The 23,496-nt window shown below is 38.2% G+C and overlaps 1 protein-coding gene across 3 annotated transcripts in view; it reads left to right on the top strand.

The window, feature by feature from the left end:
• Positions 1-23,496, top strand: part of LOC143855511 (ABC transporter G family member 28-like) — an 82,556-nt gene that overhangs the window by 55,976 nt on the left and 3,084 nt on the right. For 2 of the 3 annotated variants that reach the window (XM_077365655.1, XM_077365654.1), the window contains 6 exons: positions 2,645-3,564; positions 4,720-5,016; positions 10,427-10,921; positions 11,357-11,505; positions 13,480-13,769; positions 13,860-13,993. In XM_077365655.1, coding sequence (XP_077221770.1) covers positions 2,645-3,564; positions 4,720-5,016; positions 10,427-10,921; positions 11,357-11,505; positions 13,480-13,769; positions 13,860-13,993 — 2,285 coding nt within the window. The remainder of the gene's footprint in view (positions 1-2,644; positions 3,565-4,719; positions 5,017-10,426; positions 10,922-11,356; positions 11,506-13,479; positions 13,770-13,859; positions 13,994-23,496) is intronic. The other variant, XM_077365656.1, reaches the window with a different exon arrangement.

The raw sequence follows: 23,496 nt of genomic DNA, 5'->3' as shown, positions 1-23,496 counted from the left end.
GCCGCACACTTCTCAAGATTGTCCAGGATATGCTGGGTCATAAAATCTGGCATTTCTACAAGAAGCTCCTCCGGAACTTGCTCCAGACGGCTAGGGAGATTTCTATCCGCAATCCTTTCTTCCACTTGCCGAATACCAATAATTTTGTTGGCTTCCCAATTAAGCCTCCTTATATCTTTTTCTTCTGCCAAAAGGAATTTAAAAAAAGGGTGTGCAAAGAGAGGCGATTGGGTTACCCTAATCTCCGATGACCCGGTGAGACGAGTCAGGGTAAAGGGGCATTTCTGAGCCTCTTGCCTGAAGATGTCCCATTGCTTTCGGAGTAACTCATCAGCCACCTCTTTGGGCCAAGGGTCCATTATAGCGGCCTTTCCGTCATCGTAAACCATCTCTTCCAGCCTCCTTAATATGTTTTCCAGAATCCTTATCTCTGTAGATAAGCACAATCTTCTGTCCTCAGAGGAGACAGACAAACTATGAGAAGCGCCCTGATTTTCCATTCTCAAAATATAAACTATGAGACCAGACCCAAGACCAAACCAGGAAACGCCCCAAGAAGCAAGATGCAACTTGTCAAGAAGGACGCGAAGAAGCAGAACATAGAAGAAACCTAGAGTTGACTAACGAACTAAACCCCAAAAAGTTTGTAAAAAGGAAGCGAGAGGACGAATGGACCCCGCCTCGGGACCCCACAAAAAGAAAAAGGAAAGACCCCCCAAACAAGGAAACAGACGAAACTACCCTAAAAAATTAAAGTCAAAGCCAAAGACCCTAAAAGCTAGGAACCAGCTCACAAGACCCAGGCTGGCCTGTGCCGACAACAGAATTTGAAATTTGAAATCAGAGGGGGCAGAATAGACTACGGGGCCCCGACCCCACCCCATGATCAGGTCGAGTCCAAATAGCCGGGAGGCACCCGTCAGGCCAAAGGGCAAATGAGCTAGAATACTTAGGGATTTCAATACCAATCGTATAGGTTTGGTTTAAAATTCGAATTACAACGAAGGAGCCTGAGACAATCCGTTGGGAAGCAAGAATTTTGATCGAGACAAAGCTCATACAGTGCTGATGGTTTCCTTCTAATCTTGTGTCTAGGACTCTACCAAGCAAACCTCCTATGGCCTCCACCGTTGATATTGCCCAAGCATGTAGAGGGATGCCATAAAGGTTGACCCACATAGGTTCCTCCCCTTGGACGAATTCCTTTTTCCACAAAGTACGCGAACTCAAATAGGATGCCAAGGATTCAGGACTATTAGAAAGAACCTTGAGAGCCTGTACTTCAGACTTCAGAGTCGAACATAAAAGGAAGCTCGTCTTTTGACAAAATACATGGGCATTGTAGCGATGGAATGTTCCAAGTGCTTTTTGCCCAAAACCAGAGGTCTTCTCAAGCTCCGTTAGAGTTCTTCCTTTTCCCAATCAAGCAGGACTTTAGGGATTCCATCTGAGCATCCACTTCCTTACCCGAGGTGCTCAATATCGGGGATCCTGCAATCTTCTGAGATATAGTGCCCGTGTCAGGCCATGGATCATCATCCCTCTGGTTCAAAACTGGGCAGGCTAGGGGGCGGATTACGGAGCGAGGAACCCACTTGGAAGGGGTTCTACTTCGGCGACACCAACGACAGTTTTCTCGCCACTCAAAGCTGAGGTACCGGCAGGGGAGACATTGCCAGTTCCCCCTATCTTTCTTTCGATTTCTTTTGACCCCCGCCCCCGCCGCAGCCTGATTCGTCATAGGTCGATTGCATATTCTACAAATTTTTCGCCAGCTGAAATTGTGAAATTGGCAATGGAGGCATTGCCAGTCCTCCGACCAACTTCCGACCATTTTCCAGACCCTCACTGTTCTTCCTGATCGGTTCAGGAATCCCGTCGGCTTCAACAGATCCGGACTCTTGTCATCTTTGTTATTTCTGGAGTATATATTGGAAAAGTTTGTGATAAAGATCTTCCCTGGGTTTTCTAGATGACCAGAACAGTATGAGATGTTTATGAAATATAAATCAACAATTCCCTGTCTTCTCAAAATTATTCAAGTGATCTCGTCTGTTGTAGATAACCGAACACCAAAGTACTCTCCATCAAAGTGGCTTTTGGCTTTTTTCCTAGAAGCATGAAGAATATATCTTGATTTGCCAACGCATACTAATTTCCTCCTGATATGACCAAAATATTTATGTCATCTAAACTGGCTACCTTTCACTCGTTTTGCATTATCTTTTCTTATGTTTATGTTGCAAACTTGCAATATATCTACACAGTCTATGTCACAAATATCGTTCTCTGGAATTTCTCGGCAAGGGAAAATCTCGGGATTTTTTTTTTTCGGGTTTATATCTTGAAAAATGGCAAAAATCAAATTATTTAAACAACATAGAAAATATAAAATTTAAGAAAAATTATAAAATAAAAATATCATAAAAATATCGTGATATTATCGCAATATTTTATGATAAAAACGAAAATATCGCTATATTTTTAAAATTTCAGGATTAGTTCCGGATTTTGTCGTTTTATCAAACTGTCGCGATAGATACGCAATATTTTGAAAATATCGAAGATATTTGTGAAATAGTACACAATGAGTTTTATTTATAGATTTTCTTTTTCTGATAACTACGTTTATTTGTTCATGCAGGCTGCATTGAGTACTTTGCTACTCATTATCTATAACTGTTCCGACCAAGTTCTTACCACTCGTGAAAGACGGCAGGCTAAATCGAGGGAAGCCGCTGCTAGAAGTGCAAGGGAAACTGCACAAGCGCGAGAAAGATGGAAAGCCGCAAAAGATGTAGCGAAAAAGCATGCAATTGGGCTACAAGCACAATTATCTCGTACATTTTCTCGTAGACAATCCGTAAGGAAGCAAGAACCACTTAAGGTTCTAGGTCAACCTAAAAGTGGACCTGATGTTGCCCTACTTCCACCAATGCCCTCAGGTGCTTCTCAGCAAGCATCCACATCATCGGCAACAAAGAAAAAAGAACCTAGTAATCTTACAAAGATGATGCAACAACTTGAGGAGGACCCTTCTAGTAATGAAGGTTTTAATCTTGAAATTGGAGATAAGAACATAAAGAAAAATGTCCCAAAGGGTAAACAAATGCATACTCGTAGCCAAATTTTCAAGTATGCATATGGTCAACTTGAGAAAGAGAAAGCTCAACAGCAACAAAACAAGAACTTAACCTTTTCGGGAGTAATTTCAATGGCTACTGATACTGAGATCAAGACCAGACCTGTGATAGAGGTTGCTTTCAAAGATTTAACCCTCACTTTGAAAGGAAAAAACAAACATCTGTTGAGGTGTGTGACGGGAAAAATTATGCCTGGCCGGGTTTCTGCTGTCATGGGGCCTTCTGGGGCTGGAAAAACAACATTTCTTAATGCTCTGGCTGGAAAAGCAACTGGATGCACGATGACTGGTTTAATTCTTATAAATGGAAAGATAGAACCAATGCATTCATATAAGAAGATAATTGGTTTTGTGCCACAAGATGATATTGTGCATGGGAACTTGACGGTGGAGGAGAACCTCTGGTTCAGTGCCAAGTGCCGGTATGTGATGTTCTTTGTGAGTTTCCATGCTTGAGATATTTGGCCTATGCCACTTTTCCTCTGCCACTTTTCCTCTAATTATGTTTGAAAACTTCTATTTACAAATCCAAGAACACTGTTTTGCAAACTCATTTCTGAGCCACATAGCTTTATTAGATGGGCTTTTGTTTCACTGCCATCATATTGGTAATGGTATTGTGTCCTTAAAATATATCTATCCAAGCTTGTCAATGGTCTAATGCACAAATCTCTGTCACAAAGTTACAGGAACCATTTGCCTGGTAGGGCTGTTACTGTTCAATAAGATGAGAAGACCACAAATGGTTGCCAGCTGATTCTTTTTCTACATTGTTTAATCAATATTTAGAAACTTGGAGTCGACTAGGACTCCTCCTTTGATTTCCTAGGTTTAACTAGTTGAAATCAACAAAAGATCCACCAATATAATAATAAAACTAGCGAACTTGATACTAGATGGGCCAATTATTTATAAGATTGGACTTCCGATTTGTTGCTTGAAACCTAGCTAAACCAAGTCTACTCAGCTGTCAAATGGCTCTGAGCGTTGCTCCAACTATTCATTTTTTGCCAATTGTAATTGGGAAAATCTTATTATGTTCAAACTGATTACTTGTGACTATTGCTGGTTGGTTTATATACTCATTATTAAGTTATTACCGTATACATGAGAATTGCTAATCGGAGAAACAGCTAACTCATTATTTAGAAATGATGAAAATTTTCCATTTTTAACGTTGTTCTAAACTTAATTGTCTATTTCTCTTATCAAACAGATCTTTATTAAAATTCTTTCTAGGATTCATTTCTCATCTCTTGTTATTTTAGTTTTACTATTTAATCATTTGTTAAAAACCTGAACTGATAGAAATCAGAGAGATCAAAATCATAATTCTTAGCTTTCTAACTTCAATCTAACCTTCCAAGTTATGTTTGACATACTTATGCAGTTCTCTGAATAATCAATCTATGGTTAAAAATTCTTGCTTGTCTTTGTTTGTGCTTACCTGATGAAGATATGTCTTTTTTTTTCATTTGACATTTTGTTTTGTTATGTAAGTTAGAGTTGTTATGTGATATATTTTGTCTGCTGATTGTGATTTCCCTGCTTTTTCCAATGGCTTTTCACTATTGAAGACTTGCTGCTGACATGCCCAAACATGATAAAGTTCTAGTTGTTGAAAGAGTTATTGAATCTTTGGGACTACAAGCAGTACGGGATTCCTTGGTTGGAACAGTGGAGAAGAGGGGAATCTCAGGAGGTCAAAGGAAAAGAGTAAATGTTGGGTTGGAGATGGTAATGGAACCTTCACTCTTGATTCTAGATGAACCCACATCTGGTCTGGATAGTTCTTCTTCTCTATTGCTTATTAGGGCTCTTCGACGTGAGGCACTTGAAGGGGTAAACATCTGCATGGTGGTTCACCAACCTAGGTAAGTTGTTAAGTTCATAAGAATGCGAGCTTTTAATGAGTATGGCTTCCTATTTTTTGTGTGTACTCTCATATTTGTGAATCATTTACAAGACTGCAAATAAGAAACTGCCTGGAAGCCCAAACTAGTAATATATTCCCTTCATTTTCTAGTGAACACGATGGTAATTCTGATTTTCCAGCATGAATTTATTAAATTTCAAGAATGACGCAATCCCCTTCGCAATAGCTGCGGGACAATAAATTTGTCACTTTTGAAGATTTTCATAACTTGAAACGATCAGCCATCTGAGAAGGATTGCCACTTTCCAAATTCCCATTCATCTATGGCTGATGGCACAAAATACCATTTTTGGAAATTTTCAATTATTTTGTGATATTCGAGTGAGAAGAGGCAACTCGTGCCAAGTTGGAGTAAAAAGAGGCAGGGGCAGACCGAAAACAACTTGGGTAGAAACAGTGAGGAAAGTCTTGATAGCTAGGAACATAACAGAAAACAAGACTTTGGATAGGATAGAATGGAAGAAAATGATCCACGTAGAAGAACCCAGTTAGAGCCAGGATTAGAGCCAGGTAGATTCCTTTCACCTTCTTAATGAAATTTTTCTAAAGGATTCATTTAGCTGCCCCCAACTAGTTTGGGACAAAGGCTTTGTTGAGTTGAGTTTTGTGATATTCAAGCAAAAAATAAACCAAATAACTAGAATTGTTGGACAATGTAGGAATATGAGGAGCTTTTAGCTCTTATTTGAATGGCAGAAGTCATAAAAATATTAATAATGAAATGAGTTCTATTATTGGAAAAGATTGAAAGGTTTGTTTATTAGCCACATGCAAGTAGTGGTCGATGGTTTAAACCCGCCAAACAAGCCCCGAATCCATATATTTCCTCCAAAATCGAAAACTACCTGAAACTTCCTGTTTGTTTTCATTTAAAAATATGACAAAACTCCCTAACTGTTCTTTGTCCAAACCCAAACACCTCCAAAGGGATGCCCAAATGGAGAAAAATGCTTCTGAAGGTGGTTCAGAGCGTTTTGTTTAGGGGTATGGGTTCTGGTAGAGGTCGGGAGATATTCATGGTGGATAGATCTACAAGGCTTGAGAATATAACGCTTGCCTCATTATTTTGAAAATTAAAGTGAACTTATGAAGCTTATTTCTTCAATAATCCTAGTGATGTGGTTGCACAGGGTTCAGTTATGAGAGTGACTGGAAATTTTTTGTATAAACTGCTAGTTTATTATTCTTTTACCAAAAAATAATTATATTTATATATATTATATTCTCTTTGTAGTCTCACTTTACCACCATCTGAAATACATGGAACTTTGACTGTTGGAAGCCAGTCCATGAAGATTCTCCTTATTCTGACATGGAATTCCCCCCTTTCGGTAGCCATTCAGTATCTCAACAAATAAACCTTTCTCTAAGCCTCTCATGTAGCTTATAGCCTTATACATCATTTGAAAGCTCCTAGAATCCAATGAATAGCTAAGGTTTGTTGAAGATCCCCAACTCCCTGTAATGATCCTACTCCCAAATCTAGTTGCTTGTTGGAATGACCTGAATGACAGGTGCCTTACATGACAAGGGGGCAATGTTATTAATTACACTCCTTGGATTCTTGGAATGCTGCTAGTGAAACCAGTTACGGGAAAGTTGGGACGGGCCAGGCGAAGGGCCTCTGTCCCGGAAGCATGCGTCTGGCTATAGACCATGAGGATATATATGGGTATTGGTCGGTATATGGTTCTATATCGGAAGAGTATGCTACATATGGAACTGCTCCAACTGCCTATGATTCTCTTCTAGACCCAGTCTGATCAAAAGCATACTCGATAGCCTTATGCTATGGACTCAAACCAAGTAAGACAGTTGTATTGGATAATGGAACCAAATATGTAATATATCTATTTGTCCTATTCAAGGTTTTAAATTTCGGTTTCGGTGTCGGTTTCGCTCAGCATGGAAATGGAAACATTACTGTGTCGGTGGAAATCTTGTACAATCAAGGAAACGTATGGAAACATATACAAATGAACCATTAAAAAAAAAGAAACATATGCAAATGATGACATTTTTTAATCTTTCAAAAAACATGTGCAAATGATAAATTTTAAGATGAAACTTTGGGAAATGCTAGAATAAGCACAAATACATACTTAGAAACCGTCATCATACCATTAAAAAAAACTTAGAAACAATCGCATAAGCAAAAGCCATCCATAATGGCTTAATCAAATCGAACACCTAGTGACATGCGTTTTCGCACATGTCTAGAACAGTAAAGTCAATTAAGAAGTACAATGTAATGAGGTATAACTTATAAGAGACTAAAATGACCCTTCTCCTCTCTGAGGACCCCAACTCTATGTCAATACCCACATGGAGTTACAAGGAATCATTGGTCCCATGCCAATCTGGCACCCTATGCATAAGATACAGTTCAATGATGTTTGCTTAACAAATATCATTCTCTACATTAATGAAATCAAATGCAATTAATAACATCTTTCCATTTTTGTCGTTCCAGCCATGTCGTTCAAATTTCGGTCGAATTTCGGGAATTTCAGTCAAACTTCGGGAATTTCAATCAAAATTTCAGGGAAATAATGACGTAAAGGAAATCATGTAGCTTTCATTTCGGTGATGATGGAAATAGAAATATTTCAGTCATTTTGGGGAAATTTAAAACCATGGTCCTATTTATGCTTATGCAGCTGCTTCAAGCTTTTGACCTAGTTAAGATATTATCCCTGATCTACTAACTTGGTTCGAAATTTCAGTCGAAACATGTCAGTTTCGGACGAAATATCCAGAAATATTTGTGTCATTAGAGTGTTTCAATTTATATTTCGTCTATTTCGGACTCCCTTCTGTTTTGTTTCATTCATCACGACTGAAACAGTACAAAATGCAGTACAAAAAAAGAAAAAAAAATCAAAACTACGGCTGAAGTGTCAACATTTCTACCAAAGAACTGACAAAAGACCGTTTCAAAAAACAATCTGTGGCAAAGGGGAAGATTTGGTGAAGAATACGATACTGCATCAACTTTAAACTTGATACTGAAAAAGGAAATATTCTTTCCTAAAATTTGTGATTGTTAAAGTATAAAAGATTAAATACTGCCTTTCTCCAATAGCTTAAGCTTTTGGAGAAGTTGGTAAGTTAACGTGGTATCAGAGCAAATGCCTGGGTTCAAACCTCCTTGATAGCAAAATCCACATGCAATGGCTAAACCCAAAAGTGGGGCCACATGAACCACGTGTAGGCCAAACCTAGAAAGTGGGGCCACACATGAGGGGGAGTATTAAAGTATAAAAGATTAAATACTGCCTTTCTCCAATAGCTTAAGCTTTTGGAGAAGTTGGTAAGTTAACAGTGATTATTTTGTATAAATTAGGGTTTGAAGCCTCATTTTCTTCATGCTTTATTTTTCTTCCTTTTCTTCTTGATTTCTTCATCTTCTCCAAATCTTCACCAAATCTGTTTTGCTTTCATCATCTTTGCGAAATCTTCCCAAATCATCTTCTTCGTGAGATAAGTCATGAGGTTCAGCTAAGGTTGCCCTTCGTGCTGGTTTTCTCCATTATGGTAAGCTTGAAGCCCCAATTGGCCCTTTCCTTTGTGTTTATAACTTTATAATATTCTTACATTGTAAAATTATTGAATGACATTTGTGCCTTTCTTTATGAGTCTTTAGTCTTTAATTATTTTTTAATCTTAATAAATCATGTGTTACCTTAAAGCTACCCTAAATCCTATATGATGTAGACTGGGTCCCAGCCAAGTGTAAAAGAGCCTGTGCTATTTGGAATAGTGTAGGTGGCATAATTACAATAAGCCTAAGTGGCATTAGTTGTAATTTTCCATGTACATTAGGGTATAGTTGTAAGGGGTATAGTTGTAATAATAATTGAAAAGAGGGGCCTTGTAGGGAGAGCTTTCAAAGCTGCCATCAGATTGATTCCGGAACCATGTTTAATAAAATATGAACAGATAAAACAGTTTTTGATGTTCTATAATACCGGAACATATAGCGAGATTTGATGTTTTATAGTATTCCCATCAGTAATTGATATAGGATCTTAGAGGCTTCAAAATGTCTTTTAAGCACCCCTATCTTGTAAAACCGCTTCTTCAGCATCCTTCCCCCCAATTTGATAGCATCCAGAGTGAAGTTTTTTATTTTAGTTTCTTGAATGAGAACTGCATCTTGCTTTAACTTACCTAATTAGATCTCAATGACTTCTTTATTTTCGGGACCATTCAAACCTCTAACATTCTATGGGACTTTCTTCATGTAGAAACCATGTAATTTGGGATCGCTTTAATCCGTACATTGATTTTATTCCTTTACTGTCTTTAGTTGTCTCTCATAGTTGGGAGTATCAGTACCTCCTTTCCAATGCTGATTTCACCTTCATCTCCGCCCACAACCATGCTGAATTCAGCCATCTGAAAGAAACTTTAGTTGGATCCAATTTGACCATTTTCCCTTTGAGCAAATGCTTGGAAGATTAATTTTGACCAACACTAGGGAGGAGACATTCTAACCCATTTCAATGTAATTTCTTTTTCGTGGCTCAAATCTTCTTCTCATTGCTTTAGACACAAAGCCCTATTACCAATTCTCCAGGGGCTTTTCCCTAGCAAGAAGTAGGGATCGACTTCCAATGGGAGGCATACTAGATGAAAAACAGTCATTTTATGATGGTTGCAATCACCACACACTGCTTCCATACTCTTATCTTTGATTCCACAAGAAACATAAACTCTTCTAGCTTTTTCTTACAGGTCTTGCACGTTTCTAGTCAATTTCTGTATTTATAGCAGTTTTAAATAGTTATTCAACTTTTAGTTTCTTTGTAGCCAACTTTTTTTTAATATTTTTTTCGTTAAATGTGGACCTGGTTCTCCCATTCCTTGGTTTAGATTCAAAGCTCCTTGGCAACATGCAGCCTAAATGTGTGAGCCTTGTATTTCAAACCCTCATGTGAGACTCTTTAGCTTTTTTCATCATATAACTAATAAATCATATTTCTAACTTGTTGATGATAAAAAGTAGCTCTATGATTAAAAAATGAAACTAGAAAATAGTTCCAAATAATAATCAGCTCAGTAAAAAATAATTACAAAAATCATGATAAAACCTTTATTGGTGATGTTGAAAATGGACAATTCATGCATTGGTTGGCAAGAGTAACTAATTCTCACCTTCCATAACTATTTGTAGAAGAAGTTAATCTTTGAGATATTAGGTTTTCCTTTCTTGCACTAAATTACCAAGAGCATGAAAATTCTGGGACATATTTTCAGCTTGTCGTGTCTAAAATAGATTATATGTAGAATGAGTTTATCTCCATTTCATTAGACTAATATTAAAGGGTAATTTTCTGCTTCAGCTATTCCATATTCAAGATGTTTGATGACTTAATACTTCTAGCAAAAGGTGGTCTTACTGTATATCATGGATCGGTGAAGAAAGTTGAAGAGTACTTTGCAAATCTTGGGATCAATGTCCCTGACCGTGTTAATCCTCCAGACCACTTTATCGACATTTTGGAGGGTATAGTAAAGCCAAGTACCAGCTCAAGTGTGAATTATAAACAACTGCCCCTCAGATGGATGATCCATAATGGGTATGAAATACCCCCAGATATGCAACAAAATGCTGGTGGCATTGATACAAGTGTAAGGGGCACAAATTTGAGAAATGAAGCAAATCCGTCTGATGTGGGACCAGGGGAACGATCTTTTGCTGGAGAATTATGGCAGGATGTCAAATGTACTGTTGAGCTCAAGCGGGACAATATACAGCATAACTTCTTAGTATCCAAGGACTTATCCGACCGCCAAACTCCTGGTGTATTCCGGCAATACAGATACTTTCTTGGGAGGTAACTTTTGTAACTTCTTTTCTTATGCAACTACATGTAAACAATCGTTCTATTTTATAAAAAAAAAAAATTGTTTATAAAAAAAATTGGAAACCCGAGAATGCTCTCATATTCTTATACCTTTAAGTGACTAAAAATCTTTTTTTCTAGGTCCTACTGGATTGTAGGATTGGTATTTGGATTCAATTGATATTCCAGAATGTCACTCTATACTTGCTTGAAGTTAAACCTAGGAAGGGGATTGGTTTTCCTTAGAGTCTCACACATATGATTCTAAAGTGGAATATTTGAGTTTTGGGATAAAATTATTCATTCCTTTAACCATACTTTGTACAAAATTCCTTTGAAGGGTAGTTTGATTGTTCTACATATACTTTGGCTGCTGCTTTTTTAGTGGTTGATCACGAATTTCTGAGATGCTTTAATTTTCTCCAGACTCGGTAAGCAGCGCTTACGGGAAGCCAGAATGCAAGCAGTGGATTTTCTTATATTGTTGCTTGCTGGGGCATGCTTAGGAACACTTGCCAAAGTGAGTGATGAAACCTTTGGGGCCCTTGGTTACACCTATACAGTTATTGCAGTATGTAAGTTCAAAAACTCCACTCCTAACTATCATATATCTTCTGAATTCAACTTGTTTTTGAAGCCGTGGCCATATTCAAGCAACATTGAGATTTTGAGGAACTGCCATATTCCATGCTTCTAAAAGTTTTGACATGTCAAACTCAGTTCAACTGTTAACAATGACTGAATATTTTTGGTTTGCTCTTAGTGACAGATGTTATTGTAAATTATGCTGTTAGGAAAATTTCATTGGTCCATCTTTTTACCAACAAATAGGAAAATTAAAACTTATTTTTTGGGCTGTAAATGTAGTTTTTGTGTCAGATGTTACAGGTTGCAGCCGTGTTAGTGCTTTGTTGTAGTTGATCTAAATCCAGCTTCTACACTTGACCTAGTTACATTTCTATGTTTCGTATTATCTCTTGTGGTGTTCTTCTCACTTCTATTCTCAAGTCCAAATGGAAAGAATGCAAAATCCTTGTAAGAATGAATGACATAAAGAAGAGTTTTGTGTTTTCTCCATTGTTGCAGCAATAGACTGAACTCATGGTAGCCGAGACCAGATCAACGGGGACCCAACCACTCGCTATGTTTGTACTTAGTGCACATGCAAGTAATTTTATGAAAAGAAACATAAATGCTGTTTCCCAGTCTGTAGTTAGAAATAAGAAAAGAATTATGATTTCTTTGGGATGATTAATATTTCCACGAAAATGGGATGTGAAGTTATCCTGGTTATATTTCGTGAAACTATTATTGTTGTCACTCATCTTACCTAGATAAGTCTGTAAATGCTTCACATATATGGGGTTTTCTTAAGTAAGGAATTAGACGGTGTTCAACACAAATTCTACATGAAACATAAGGCAGGTAAAATTACATGTTGGGCCACCTTCACAAGGATCCAGACCGTTGATTTGTTGGTCCTTACCGTGGATAGACAATACCCCAAAAATCTTCTCCATCGGGCGATCCTAACCATTCATATTGTAGGGTATAGAATGGATGGCTCAAAAAGTTAATTAGCAATGGTACACAAATCTATGCTAAGTGGAGGTTTAGGATTATCCATGCAGGAGATTTTTGGTCTATGGCCCATCCATCGTAGGACCCAAAAGATGGATGATTTGGCTCCATAAACCACTTGAACCCAACTTATACTTTGTTGCTAGTGTTCCCTTGGAAACTGTGTATACACTATATAACTTCCACTCAAGCTATTCTGCAATGATTCTTTGTATGGACGCATTGGGCTTGAGAATGTTTTTTTTACTAGCAATTTATTGGATTTAAGAGTGCATTTACATCTTATTTATATGTTTTAGCTGGGCGGTTTGTTCAACAACCATTTTTTCCCTCTCAGTTGTGAGACAGGTGGCCCAGTGACACATGTAGTTATGAAAATTCTGTTGCTGTAATTTAACATTTGTTACCCCGTGAATCTGAAGATTAAATATGAACTTAAAACATTTTAGTATCTTTCCTCTAGGTTTAGCGGGCTGTAACATTGAATATTCATTCTTGTAAATAAGGCTGTTAACACCTTAGCAGCCTATGTTGAAGCTAATAAACCCCTTGATGTATTATTTGTTATCATTTGCTTACTATAGAACCTTTTTCTTTGCCGTTATACGGCCTTTTCCTTCCTCGGCAATTGATTGCTGTTGTATCTTCCCTTATATTTTATTTTCATAGCATGATTAATGAATGTTTAATAAATAGGAGTGCCATTACAAAAACAAGTGATCGCTAATATTTTTTTCTAAATTAAATGCCATTCAAGGTTTATGATTCCCTGGTCTACTAATTTATTGCACACTCATCAAAGGTCAATGTAGAGAGAAGTTAAGGAGGCCTAAAATACCTAACTTGATGTACTTTTTTCCCATGAATATGAAAACTCCCACATTTTAGTTCCGTTTTTTGCACTCGGAATATGTGTGTGTGTGTGTGTCCAAATTCATTTTCTCATTTAGTCAAAATTTTAATTGCAGCTCTCTTATGCAAGATAGCAGCATTGAGATCATTTGCACTTGACAAGTTGCACTACTGGAGAGAAAGTGCTTCCGGCATGAGCGGGCTCGCTTATTTTCTCGCAAAAGATACAATCGACCATTTCAATACAGTTATCAAGCCTCTGGTTTACCTTTTCATGTTTTATTTTTTCAACAACCCAAGGTCCTCTTTTTCAGATAATTACATTGTTTTGGTCTTCCTTGTTTATTGTGTGACGGGTATTGCCTACGCATTCGCCATCTTCCTCGAACCCGGTCCAGCCCAACTGGTGCGTATAGGATGTTCCAATTGCAACATATTTCAGTCTAGATTGTTGTCTTTTTTTCCTTTTAACTTCAAGCTACTTTGATTCCTGCAGTGGTCTGTACTACTTCCTGTTGTTTTGACTCTCATAGCGACTCAGCAGGAAAGAGGCAGAGTTGTGAAGACCCTTGCCTCCTTATGCTACCCAAAGTGGGCTTTGGAAGCATTTGTTATTGCAAATGCTGAAAGGTTTGGCCTTCCTAACATTTTCACATGTAAAGTGGTTTCCCAGATATGATTATCCATGCATGCTCCACAGGTGCTCACGTGCAAGGTTTTAAATTTTGGTTTTAGGAAACCAAAATTTTGGCCGAAATTACCAGAATTCCGGTTAGTAAAATTGTGAAAAAAAAAAAATCATTTTCCCGAAATTTCGGGTTTTGGGGATTTTGGCTTTGGTCCCAACCGAAATCTGAAATTTTGGTATTTCGGCTGAAATTTAAAACCTTGCTCACGTGCATGCAAACGCAAACCTGTGCACACACAATTGATAGAGATAGTTACAATGGTTACTGATTAGTAATGCTTGGAAAGATGGATCACAAATCAGTTGCATGGAGTTGGGTGGTGCTTTCATAAGACATGGCACCTGGAAGTCTATAATGATAAGATGATATTCAAATGAGTGCATTGCTTATTAATTATAAAATATAGAAATAATGTTGCAAGTGTGATGCAGGATGGGCCTATAGAAGGGATGCTAGGGGTAAAAATGAAGGGTAAAAATTAGGTTTTGGTTCCTAAAATATGTTATGAGAATGGGAAAATATTTCAACTAGGCTTAGGGTCGGTTTAGAGTTCCGCAGACATATGCCGGGAAGCTTTCGAAGGATGCCGGGAGGTGTAAAATGAGTTTTGGGGAAAAAACGAGAGAGAAGCGGGATAGAGATGGATTTGAATGATGTTTCTGCGGTTGGGAAATTTTTTTAATGGATATTTTAAGGGTTTTGTGTAGAAGGTGAGCGAAAAATAATGCAAGAGAGGTTTTCGGGTTCCCGTGAAGGTGATTTAAGAGAGAAACTAGAAAAAGGAAACACGAAAGAGATAAATAGCAAGGTCGGAATCTAACCTGTTATTCTAAACATTATCTTGATGATCCCTTTGTATCTTGGGCAATGAAAAACAAAGAAGAACTTGAATCTAATGAGATGGGTTCGAAATACCTTTTCACCATGACTGCGGCTTTAAGCTTGTATATTGACGATCCTTTAAAAAATTTCGGGGCACCCTTGTTCTTCTCTTCCTTCACCACTAGGCTTATGGAAAACATCTCCTTATGTGTGCTTTCTCAAGAAAGAAAAGGAACACTATGTAGTAAGAGGAAGAGGGACCAAGAGTCTCAATATATAGGCAATGAAGCTCCCATAATACTTCTATATTAAGAGGAATTTGTTTGGATTATTTGGTATAAAATTAGCAAGACCTTTAGTGCATAGTTTTAGCCCCAAATCCTTTCCAAACTTAGGTGATTAGTTTCCAAAACAAAAGGTTGCTTTAATGCAAGGTCATTATCAAAATTAGAAGTTTTAAACATAGAAACTTCTAACAGTCTCCCTCTTGGCGTGCATGGGCTTTAAACCTTTTGCAACATTCACTAATCATAACAACCTTATCCTTACATTACGTTCATTAAGCGTACTAATAACGGATCATGTAATCATAGGACTATTAACCTATCCAATAACCTCCCCGTGGTCACAATGCGAGTAAACCTACCAACATGAATGATACTTTATGGTCCACTTTATGTCATTATCGACATTCTTCTTACAAAAACATCCATTCAATGTGCATTATACAAATAAGGGAAAAGCAGACAACTTTATTAACCAGGATCAAGCTCAAAAGTGATCACGTTACAATGTCTATAACTTTTACCAGACTCCCACCAATCAACGTAACCGGCCTTACCCACCAACCTTATCCACGCTTTATGGTCATTAACGACCTTAAGTGGTAACCTCTCGTTATTGGATATGCTAACATAAGTGCGGTACTTATGTACTCATTAGACATTAATTGATCATGAATTATCTTCCTCACGATAATATGTCAAAACATGACTCCTTACTTTATTTGTTTTTCTTGAAAGAAAAAATATAAAATAAAACTGCAACGGAATTATAACAACAAATTCTCAGTAACTTGTTGATTATCAACAAGGTAATTGTTGAGAGTCATACTCATCTCCAACATGTGCAGGAGGGGACGGGCCGGCGTGACATGGCGCGGTCCCACTTGAGCGGATACGGAACCGGCGTGGTTAAGTCCTCGATAAGCTAGGACTTGAGAAGCTCGGTTTGTTAGCAATTAGATTAGAAACTGTTTTGGTTAATTTGAGTAGAGGAGTCCTACGAAGTGTGAAAGTCTAATAGTTAGCTTCTAGATAAAGTTTAAAGATAAGCAACCGTGTGGTGGTCAAAGTTTGTTGGAAAAGAGGAGAGTGGGTTTCAGATTTATTTAGGAGTTATCTTTGTGATGGAATTAGAGTCCTATTAGGTTTTTGCCTTTTAGTCTATAAATATAGTAGAGAGAGAACGTGAGTTCTGACTTGTGAGTAATACACAGAGAGTTGCTTTCACGTTCTTGAAACAGTGTGCTTCTTTAACGTTTTTTATTAATTCTCTCTCCCTTGGTAATTCCAATAGTATTTCTTCAAAATTAACCAAAGGAGGTTCACAGGTGGTATCAAAGCAGGTTTTCGATCGGAATACCTGTTTGTTCCTGGATTTGCTTTGAGGGGATATCGAAGTGGGAATACCGGTTTGTTCTTTGGTTTCTTCGAGGTGATATCGAAGTTGGAAGAAGAGATGACGGAAAGTGTTGGTATGTTGGCGGGAATCGAAAAGCTCAACAATACCAATTACATCTATTGGAAGTCGTGCTTGGAGTCGTATCTTCAAGGCCAGGATCTATGGGAGATAGTGAATGGCAACGACACCGAGGCACCAGAAGAGGGAGCGGATACGCTACGGAAGTGGAAGATCCGTGGCGGAAAAGCGTTGTACGTATTGAAGGCGTCAATACAGAAGGAGTTGATCGAGCATATTAGAGATGCGAAAACTCTGAAAGAAGCGTGGGAGGCACTCTCATCTCTCTTTTCACGGGCGAACGATGCACGGTTGTAGTTCTTGAAGAACGAGATCGGTTCATTAACACAACGTAATTTATCCGTTTCTGATTATTTTATGAAAGCTAAAAACTTGTGTAATGAGATATCTCAATTAGACGAGGAGTCTAAGATTAGTGAAAGCCGTATGCGGAAAATGATTATCCGCGGCTTGAGGCCTGAGTTTAGTGGTTTTACCACTGCTATTCGTGGTTGGCCAACGCAACCGTCTCTTCTGGAGTTGGAGAATATTTTGATTAATCAAGAGATGTTGGCAAGACAGATGGCCGGATTGTCTATGAAAGAAAGCGAGGAAGCGCTTGCGGTGAATAGTAAACGGAAGTGGAAGAAAAATAAGAAGCCAAAGGATGGCTATAAGAAAAGTGATCGATCTAATAACATTGAAAAATCACAAGAAAATCGTGATTTTTATTGTTATGGATGTGGCAAGCCTGGTTATATTAGAAGAAATTGTCGGGCTAAGGTTGAGACCGATGATGGGAATGTTGCCATCGAATTCAAAGACAAGGAGGATGATGACGATGGTGAATGGGACATGCAAGCTTCTTTTGCATGTGATGTGCCAGTGGAAGAGACTGCTACGGAATTTGACTTTGAGGGGGAGATTTCTTTTGCACTGAATGTTGCAGAATCTCCTGTTGTGAAGAGTCATGATTGTGAAACAAATTTGGTTGGTGATCAAGAGACACTTACAGAAGAGTGTAATGTCTTAGAAGATCATGAGGTGGAGGAGCCACTTACGGTAGATTGTAATGTCCCATAAAATCGTAAGGTGGAGGAGCCGACTTCTTTTGAAGAGGCAAAAGACATCAAGGAGTGGCAAATCGCTATGGGCGAGGAGATAACTGCCTTGAAGAAGAATGAAACATGGGATCTGGTTCCACTACCTAGTGGAGTGTCACCTATTTCGTGTAAGTGGGTGTACAAGGTAAAGACCAGAGCGGATGGGTCGGTTGAAAGGTTCAAGGCGAGACTTGTTGCTCATAGATTCTCTCAGAAGTACGGGCTTGACTACGATGAGACGTTCAATCCAGTAGCCAAAATCACTACGGTACATGTGCTCATTGCCCTTGCTGCTTGTAAAGGGTGGAAGTTATGGCAGATGGTAAAGAATGTATTCTTGCATGGTGAATTGGATCGAGAAATTTTTATGGAGCAACCCAGGGGGTTCGAGAGTACTAAGAATCCACAATACGTGTGCAACTTGCAGAAGATGTTACATTGGCCGAATCAAGCTCCAACAGCGTGGTATGGTGAGATAGCAAAGTTTCATGATGCTTTCGAAGGGTTGAGCTACAAGAGGTTTGTGAAGTACAAAAGGAACTTGGCGTGGCCAGTAGAGAGTCAGCACTGAGGGGGAGTGTTGAGAGTCATCGCTGACTCGTCTCCAACATGTGTTGGAGGGGACGGGCCGGCGCGACATGGTGCGGTCCCACTTAAGCGGATACGGAACTGGTGTGGTTAAATCCTCGATAAGCTAGGACTTGAGAAGCTCGGTTTGTTAGCAATTAGATTAGAAACTGTTTTGGTTAATTTGAGTAGAGGAGTCCTACGAAGTGTGAAAGTCTAATAGTTAGCTTCTAGATAAAGTTTAAAGATAAGCAACCGTGTGGTGGTCAAAGTTTGTTGGAAAAGAGGAGAGTGGGTTTCGGATTTATTTAGGAGTTATCTTTGTGATGGAATTAGAGTCCTGTTAGGTTTTTGTCTTTTAGTCTATGAATATAGTAGAGAGAGAACGTGAGTTGTGACTTGTGAGTAATACACCGAGTGTTGCTTTCACGTTCTTGAAACAGTGTGCTTCTTTAACGTTTTTTATTAATTCTCTCTCCCTTGGTAATTCCAATAGTATTTCTTCTTCAAAATTAACCAAAAGAGGTTCACAGTAACACCCTGAGACAAAATTCCGCAACTTCAAGGCATAGCTTAAGGCCTTGTAATGCACCATGAATTCCAAACCCAAGGTGGAAGCAACTAATGGTGTGTTTCTTACGTTCTTCCATGATTCAAGAATTTCTGCCAAAATATCCTTAAGCAGAACTTTAGGTGTTTGATAAAGTCAGAATTAGATTAACCAATTTTCTTAGGGTCATCTGATCTACTATACGTGAGCCTTCAGTCCCTTACACACAACCTTCTTGGTAGCTTCCTAATGATCTATTATTCATAGGATCACATTGGTACTCTCTAAGCTGGCCCACCACATAGGTTATTCAGAGACAGGTGCAAACTCAAGCATTTTTTAAACTCCCAAATGCGAACACTATATAGAATTCTCTTTTACTTGCTCCTGTTCGATCCTGGGACCTACAAACTTAAGTGAATATATCATCACTAACCACAAGGGGAACCACTAGTAGGGCACTTATCCATGTTGATAATTCAAGGACCTTTGTCATTATAGGCTTTCCGAGATAATCCCGGATTCCTGGTAATCCTCGAGTCCTAATTAGGTGAACATAGACTTTTATCATATAGAATGTTCCACGTAAACCTTTATACCAAGATTCCTTCCAAGACATAGTCAACATGGCATTAGAGTAATTCATCACCTTTGGGCAGAAGGATTAGCCAGGAGGCCAGGAGCCATGGACAAAATAATACTACTAGAGAGTAGTACACATCACTCCTATTGTTCCTAAGATATATTCATTTATCCGTGACATCTTCATTGAACCCATATACTATGATTAATATGTAATACTTTTAAGTACCATTACCGAGACATCCGGTGCAACTTCAGAACAAAGAGAGCCAAAAAAACCATGACTATACATAATGAGTCTTTCTTTGAAATTAGAGAGAAAATTTCTTTAAATTGTATCCCTCCCTTATGAGTGCAGCCTTTTGCAATTAGTTTTACTTTATGCATCTCAATGTCATCCTTGGAGTCAAACATTGGTCTTAAAAATTCCACTTATCGCTAACTAGCTTGACTCCATTTGGCAACTCGCTGAGTTTTCAAATTTGGTTCCTTTCTATTGAGAGCGGCTCTTCCTTCCTTGCGTCAAGCCACTGAGCCGACTGATAACCTATTATGGTTGGATGGGAAAAGATAGGATCATGGCACTCCCACTAAGGTCGCCATTATTCCAAGCTCAGCGTATCTAGTCTCTTAGATACAGGTATTATCTGTAAGACGAGATAACCAAAAACCCTTAAACCTCTTATGATAATCAGTTAAATAGCAACTACTTCTCTTAGGGCCAAACTATTCTTGTTTGGGAATTATAGACTTTAGCCTCGGTCGATAAATCCTCATGTGCAAGTATTCTAATCCCGGCTCCCTACTGACACACAAGGAGTCATAAGTGTTCCCTAACTAGGAATCTGAGTTAGGATCTGCACCGCTGTCTTTAAGGCATCTCCCCATAAGAACTCAAACAAAGATGGTTTGCACGGTGTGCTCATCATTATATCCATAAGAGTACGGTCTCGCTTTTCAGCAATACTGTTCTCTTGCAGATTTAAGGCCAAAACCCTCAGACCACAGCTTTCAGCATTCATTTAAGAGATAAACAACAACAGTTGAAAAATTAAACTATAAGGGTCAGAGATTAATGATCTCTTTCACTAACATTCAGAGTAAAAAAAGGTCTATCGATCACCCTTAGACCCTTACCATTATACTTTTTCCTCTAATGTACTCCATAGAAACACTGGAATCAGTAGAATCAAATGAATTTAGAACTTTCCTTTCAATCAATCCATCAAACAGATATGTGGTCCAATGTTTGAGCAACTGATTGGATAAGCTCTTATCCACTTGATTTGCTTATTTCCAACATTGCTGACTATCTTATACTCATGTAAGGTAATTCGAGTTTGATCATAAGAAGAAACCAATTTGAATCTTTATGGATTGTACTGAAAAAAACCACATACATACTAAATGGGAATGTGGAAATTAGAAAGAATCCGTTATGCTTTCAAACTATGATATCATCCTAGCTGAAAGAACCAAGTTTCCTGAAATAAGATTTCTAAAATCAATGAAAACCCATATCTAGAAATGAACAGAGAACAATAACGACGTCAAATCTGTACTTTATTCTCATTCCTTACTGTACTAATCCAATTTTCCTCTACTTGAATCTACTCATAAGAATCCTCACATGAAGATTAAATACGGATAGTAAGATCTGAATCTATTCATCAATTTGTTGTTAGGAGTACTCACTTGGAAAAATAGGGTCCTATCATATTTTTCCAGTCATCACAAACTTAAGGTATTGTTACTGGATGCATCATCCATCTATGATAAGGGCGACACTGAATATAAAGTTTTAATCTCTTACTAATTGACCCTGCTGGGTCACTATATCTGCCGGATATGTTACCTTTGAAATGACCTCAGAGTGAACATTATTAAGGTTGTAAGCTCCAAGACTTCAAAAATATGCTCATAAAGACCTCTTTGGTCAACTTACTTTTGGGGTTATCTAATCTCATCTTGAGAGTACTAATGAGTGTCCTGAACGATCATTTAAAAAGTTCATCAGCTATGTCCACAATCCTCCTTTGCATTAGCCAGAACAATTATCTCGGATTGCGGTCAAGATATAGTTCTTAGACTAATACGATTTGTGCACTCCTACTATTCACAAGTTTTCTTCATATGTGAATTTAGTGGGCATGTCTAACGTATAGTCTATCCATCTAGCCTGGAACTTTTTGATCCGTTACATCACTCGGGTTTTATCCTACCAATGTATTTTAATACACTTGGGTATCCATGATAGACACCCTTTAGGGTTCAATGTCATGGACCTAAATTTCCTAACAAGCTCACTACTTTTAACACCTATTATTCACAATTGGAGCTTAATTAGCATTTAACATTTTATGATTTGTTAAGTCTTTACAAGATCACCCAAAATATCCTTATGTGATCTTGCCGAGACACCCATCATGTCATTGTAGCCCTTCCGTTGGGCCTAACCACGACACACAGTGGGTTTTCCCCACAAGACAAGTGAAAATGAACAACCTAGCAGTAGGAATTCCATCACCGTTGGGTAGAATAGAATTCCAATCCCGATTATTCATTTCCAACATCCTCATACCACCCAAACAATTCGGACAAGCATTCTGGTTTGGTTAAACCTTTTCATGCTTGGGTGGTATCCAGTTGAACATGATCTCATATAATAGATTGTAATATACACCCACACAATAATTTATGGAGATTACATAATTAAAGTTGGCCATAAAGATAAGATCCAACAAAGTATTTATCTTAGAAAATACAACATCTCAATCACATGCATAGAGGCTACAATTATGAAATTTTGCAATCACATATACAAAATTACATAGGAGCAATGACCTTTCGTTGCGGCCGATCATTTCTCTTACGCAATTTCCAAGATTGAAAACCCTCACAGTGTGCATACATATGTAAGCCTCTCAATTTGTGCCTCACAACCAATAGAGATCCTTTGGAAATTTTGTTGTTTGAATCCAAAGAATCCTTTACATATAGGCACAAGAATATTTTATGTGAGGCCCACAAACACATTTACACATGAACTATAAGATGCGATCCTCATATGGCTTCGAAGCCTACGCCAATGGATCCGGAACGCCAGAAAACCTTAGGAAACAATCATATCTTGTAAAACATTTCCCAAAAAAATGGCTTCAAAAAACTTGTAGTAAATGAAAGGCTATGGCCCTAAAATTATTACCAAAGATAGAGAGGACCTAGAGGGTCCCAAAACCGGTTTCGGTTTGCCAAGAACTGGCCGGGAGAAGGCTGAAGCGGCCCCCAAAAGGATTCTAGTCTCGGATAAATTCACCCCCTTCTATTTTTTCACCTCACGGAGGATAATTCACCCCCTTTCTGGTTGTGCACATCTCACGCTAGTATTAAAATAGTTTCCAAATTAAAGTTGCTTTCTTTATGAACTATCATTCAATGATAGTTTCCGTAAATCCTACTATTTAATACCAATACTTAGAAGTTTTAAAACTACCATTAGAAACCAAAAATTTTGAAAATTACCCATGAAAACCAAAGGTCGTCTTCCCCGACATTGTGTTTCCAAAACCTCTGACTTTTTCAAAAAATTATAGAATTGCCATCCTACTTCGAATCATCCGTTCTTCGTCTCCTGATGTCCGATTGACCTCAAACTTTAGAGGGTGGTCCGTCAATCGAAGAGGAACAAAAAGATACCGGAAAAGTTCGCCGGTCGCCGGCCGGAATTATTTTTCATCAAAACTCAAATTTTCATCAAAACTCAAATTTTCTTTGAATTTCAAAGCCTACAACCTATGGCTCTGATACCAAATGTTGTTCTAAACATTATCTTGATGATCCCTTTGGATCTTGGGCAATGAAAACAAAAAAGAATTTGAATCTAATGAGATGGGTTAGAAATACCTTTCACCATGACTGCCGCTTTTAAGCTTGTATTCCGACGATCCTTTAGAACTTTTCCCAGGCACAAAGATGGCTCGGAAACGCCCCTTGTTCTTCTCTTCCTTCTCCTCACCACTAGGCTTATGGGAAACCTCTCCTTATGTGTGCTTTCTCAAGAAAGAAAAGGAACACTATGTA

The sequence above is a fragment of the Tasmannia lanceolata genome, unplaced genomic scaffold (assembly GCF_043159265.1).
Source record: "Tasmannia lanceolata isolate RefF3 unplaced genomic scaffold, GAP_Taslan_0.1 ptg000021l, whole genome shotgun sequence".
Classification (NCBI taxonomy): Eukaryota; Viridiplantae; Streptophyta; class Magnoliopsida; order Canellales; family Winteraceae; genus Tasmannia; species Tasmannia lanceolata.
This window is presented reverse-complemented; position numbering and strand designations above follow the sequence as displayed.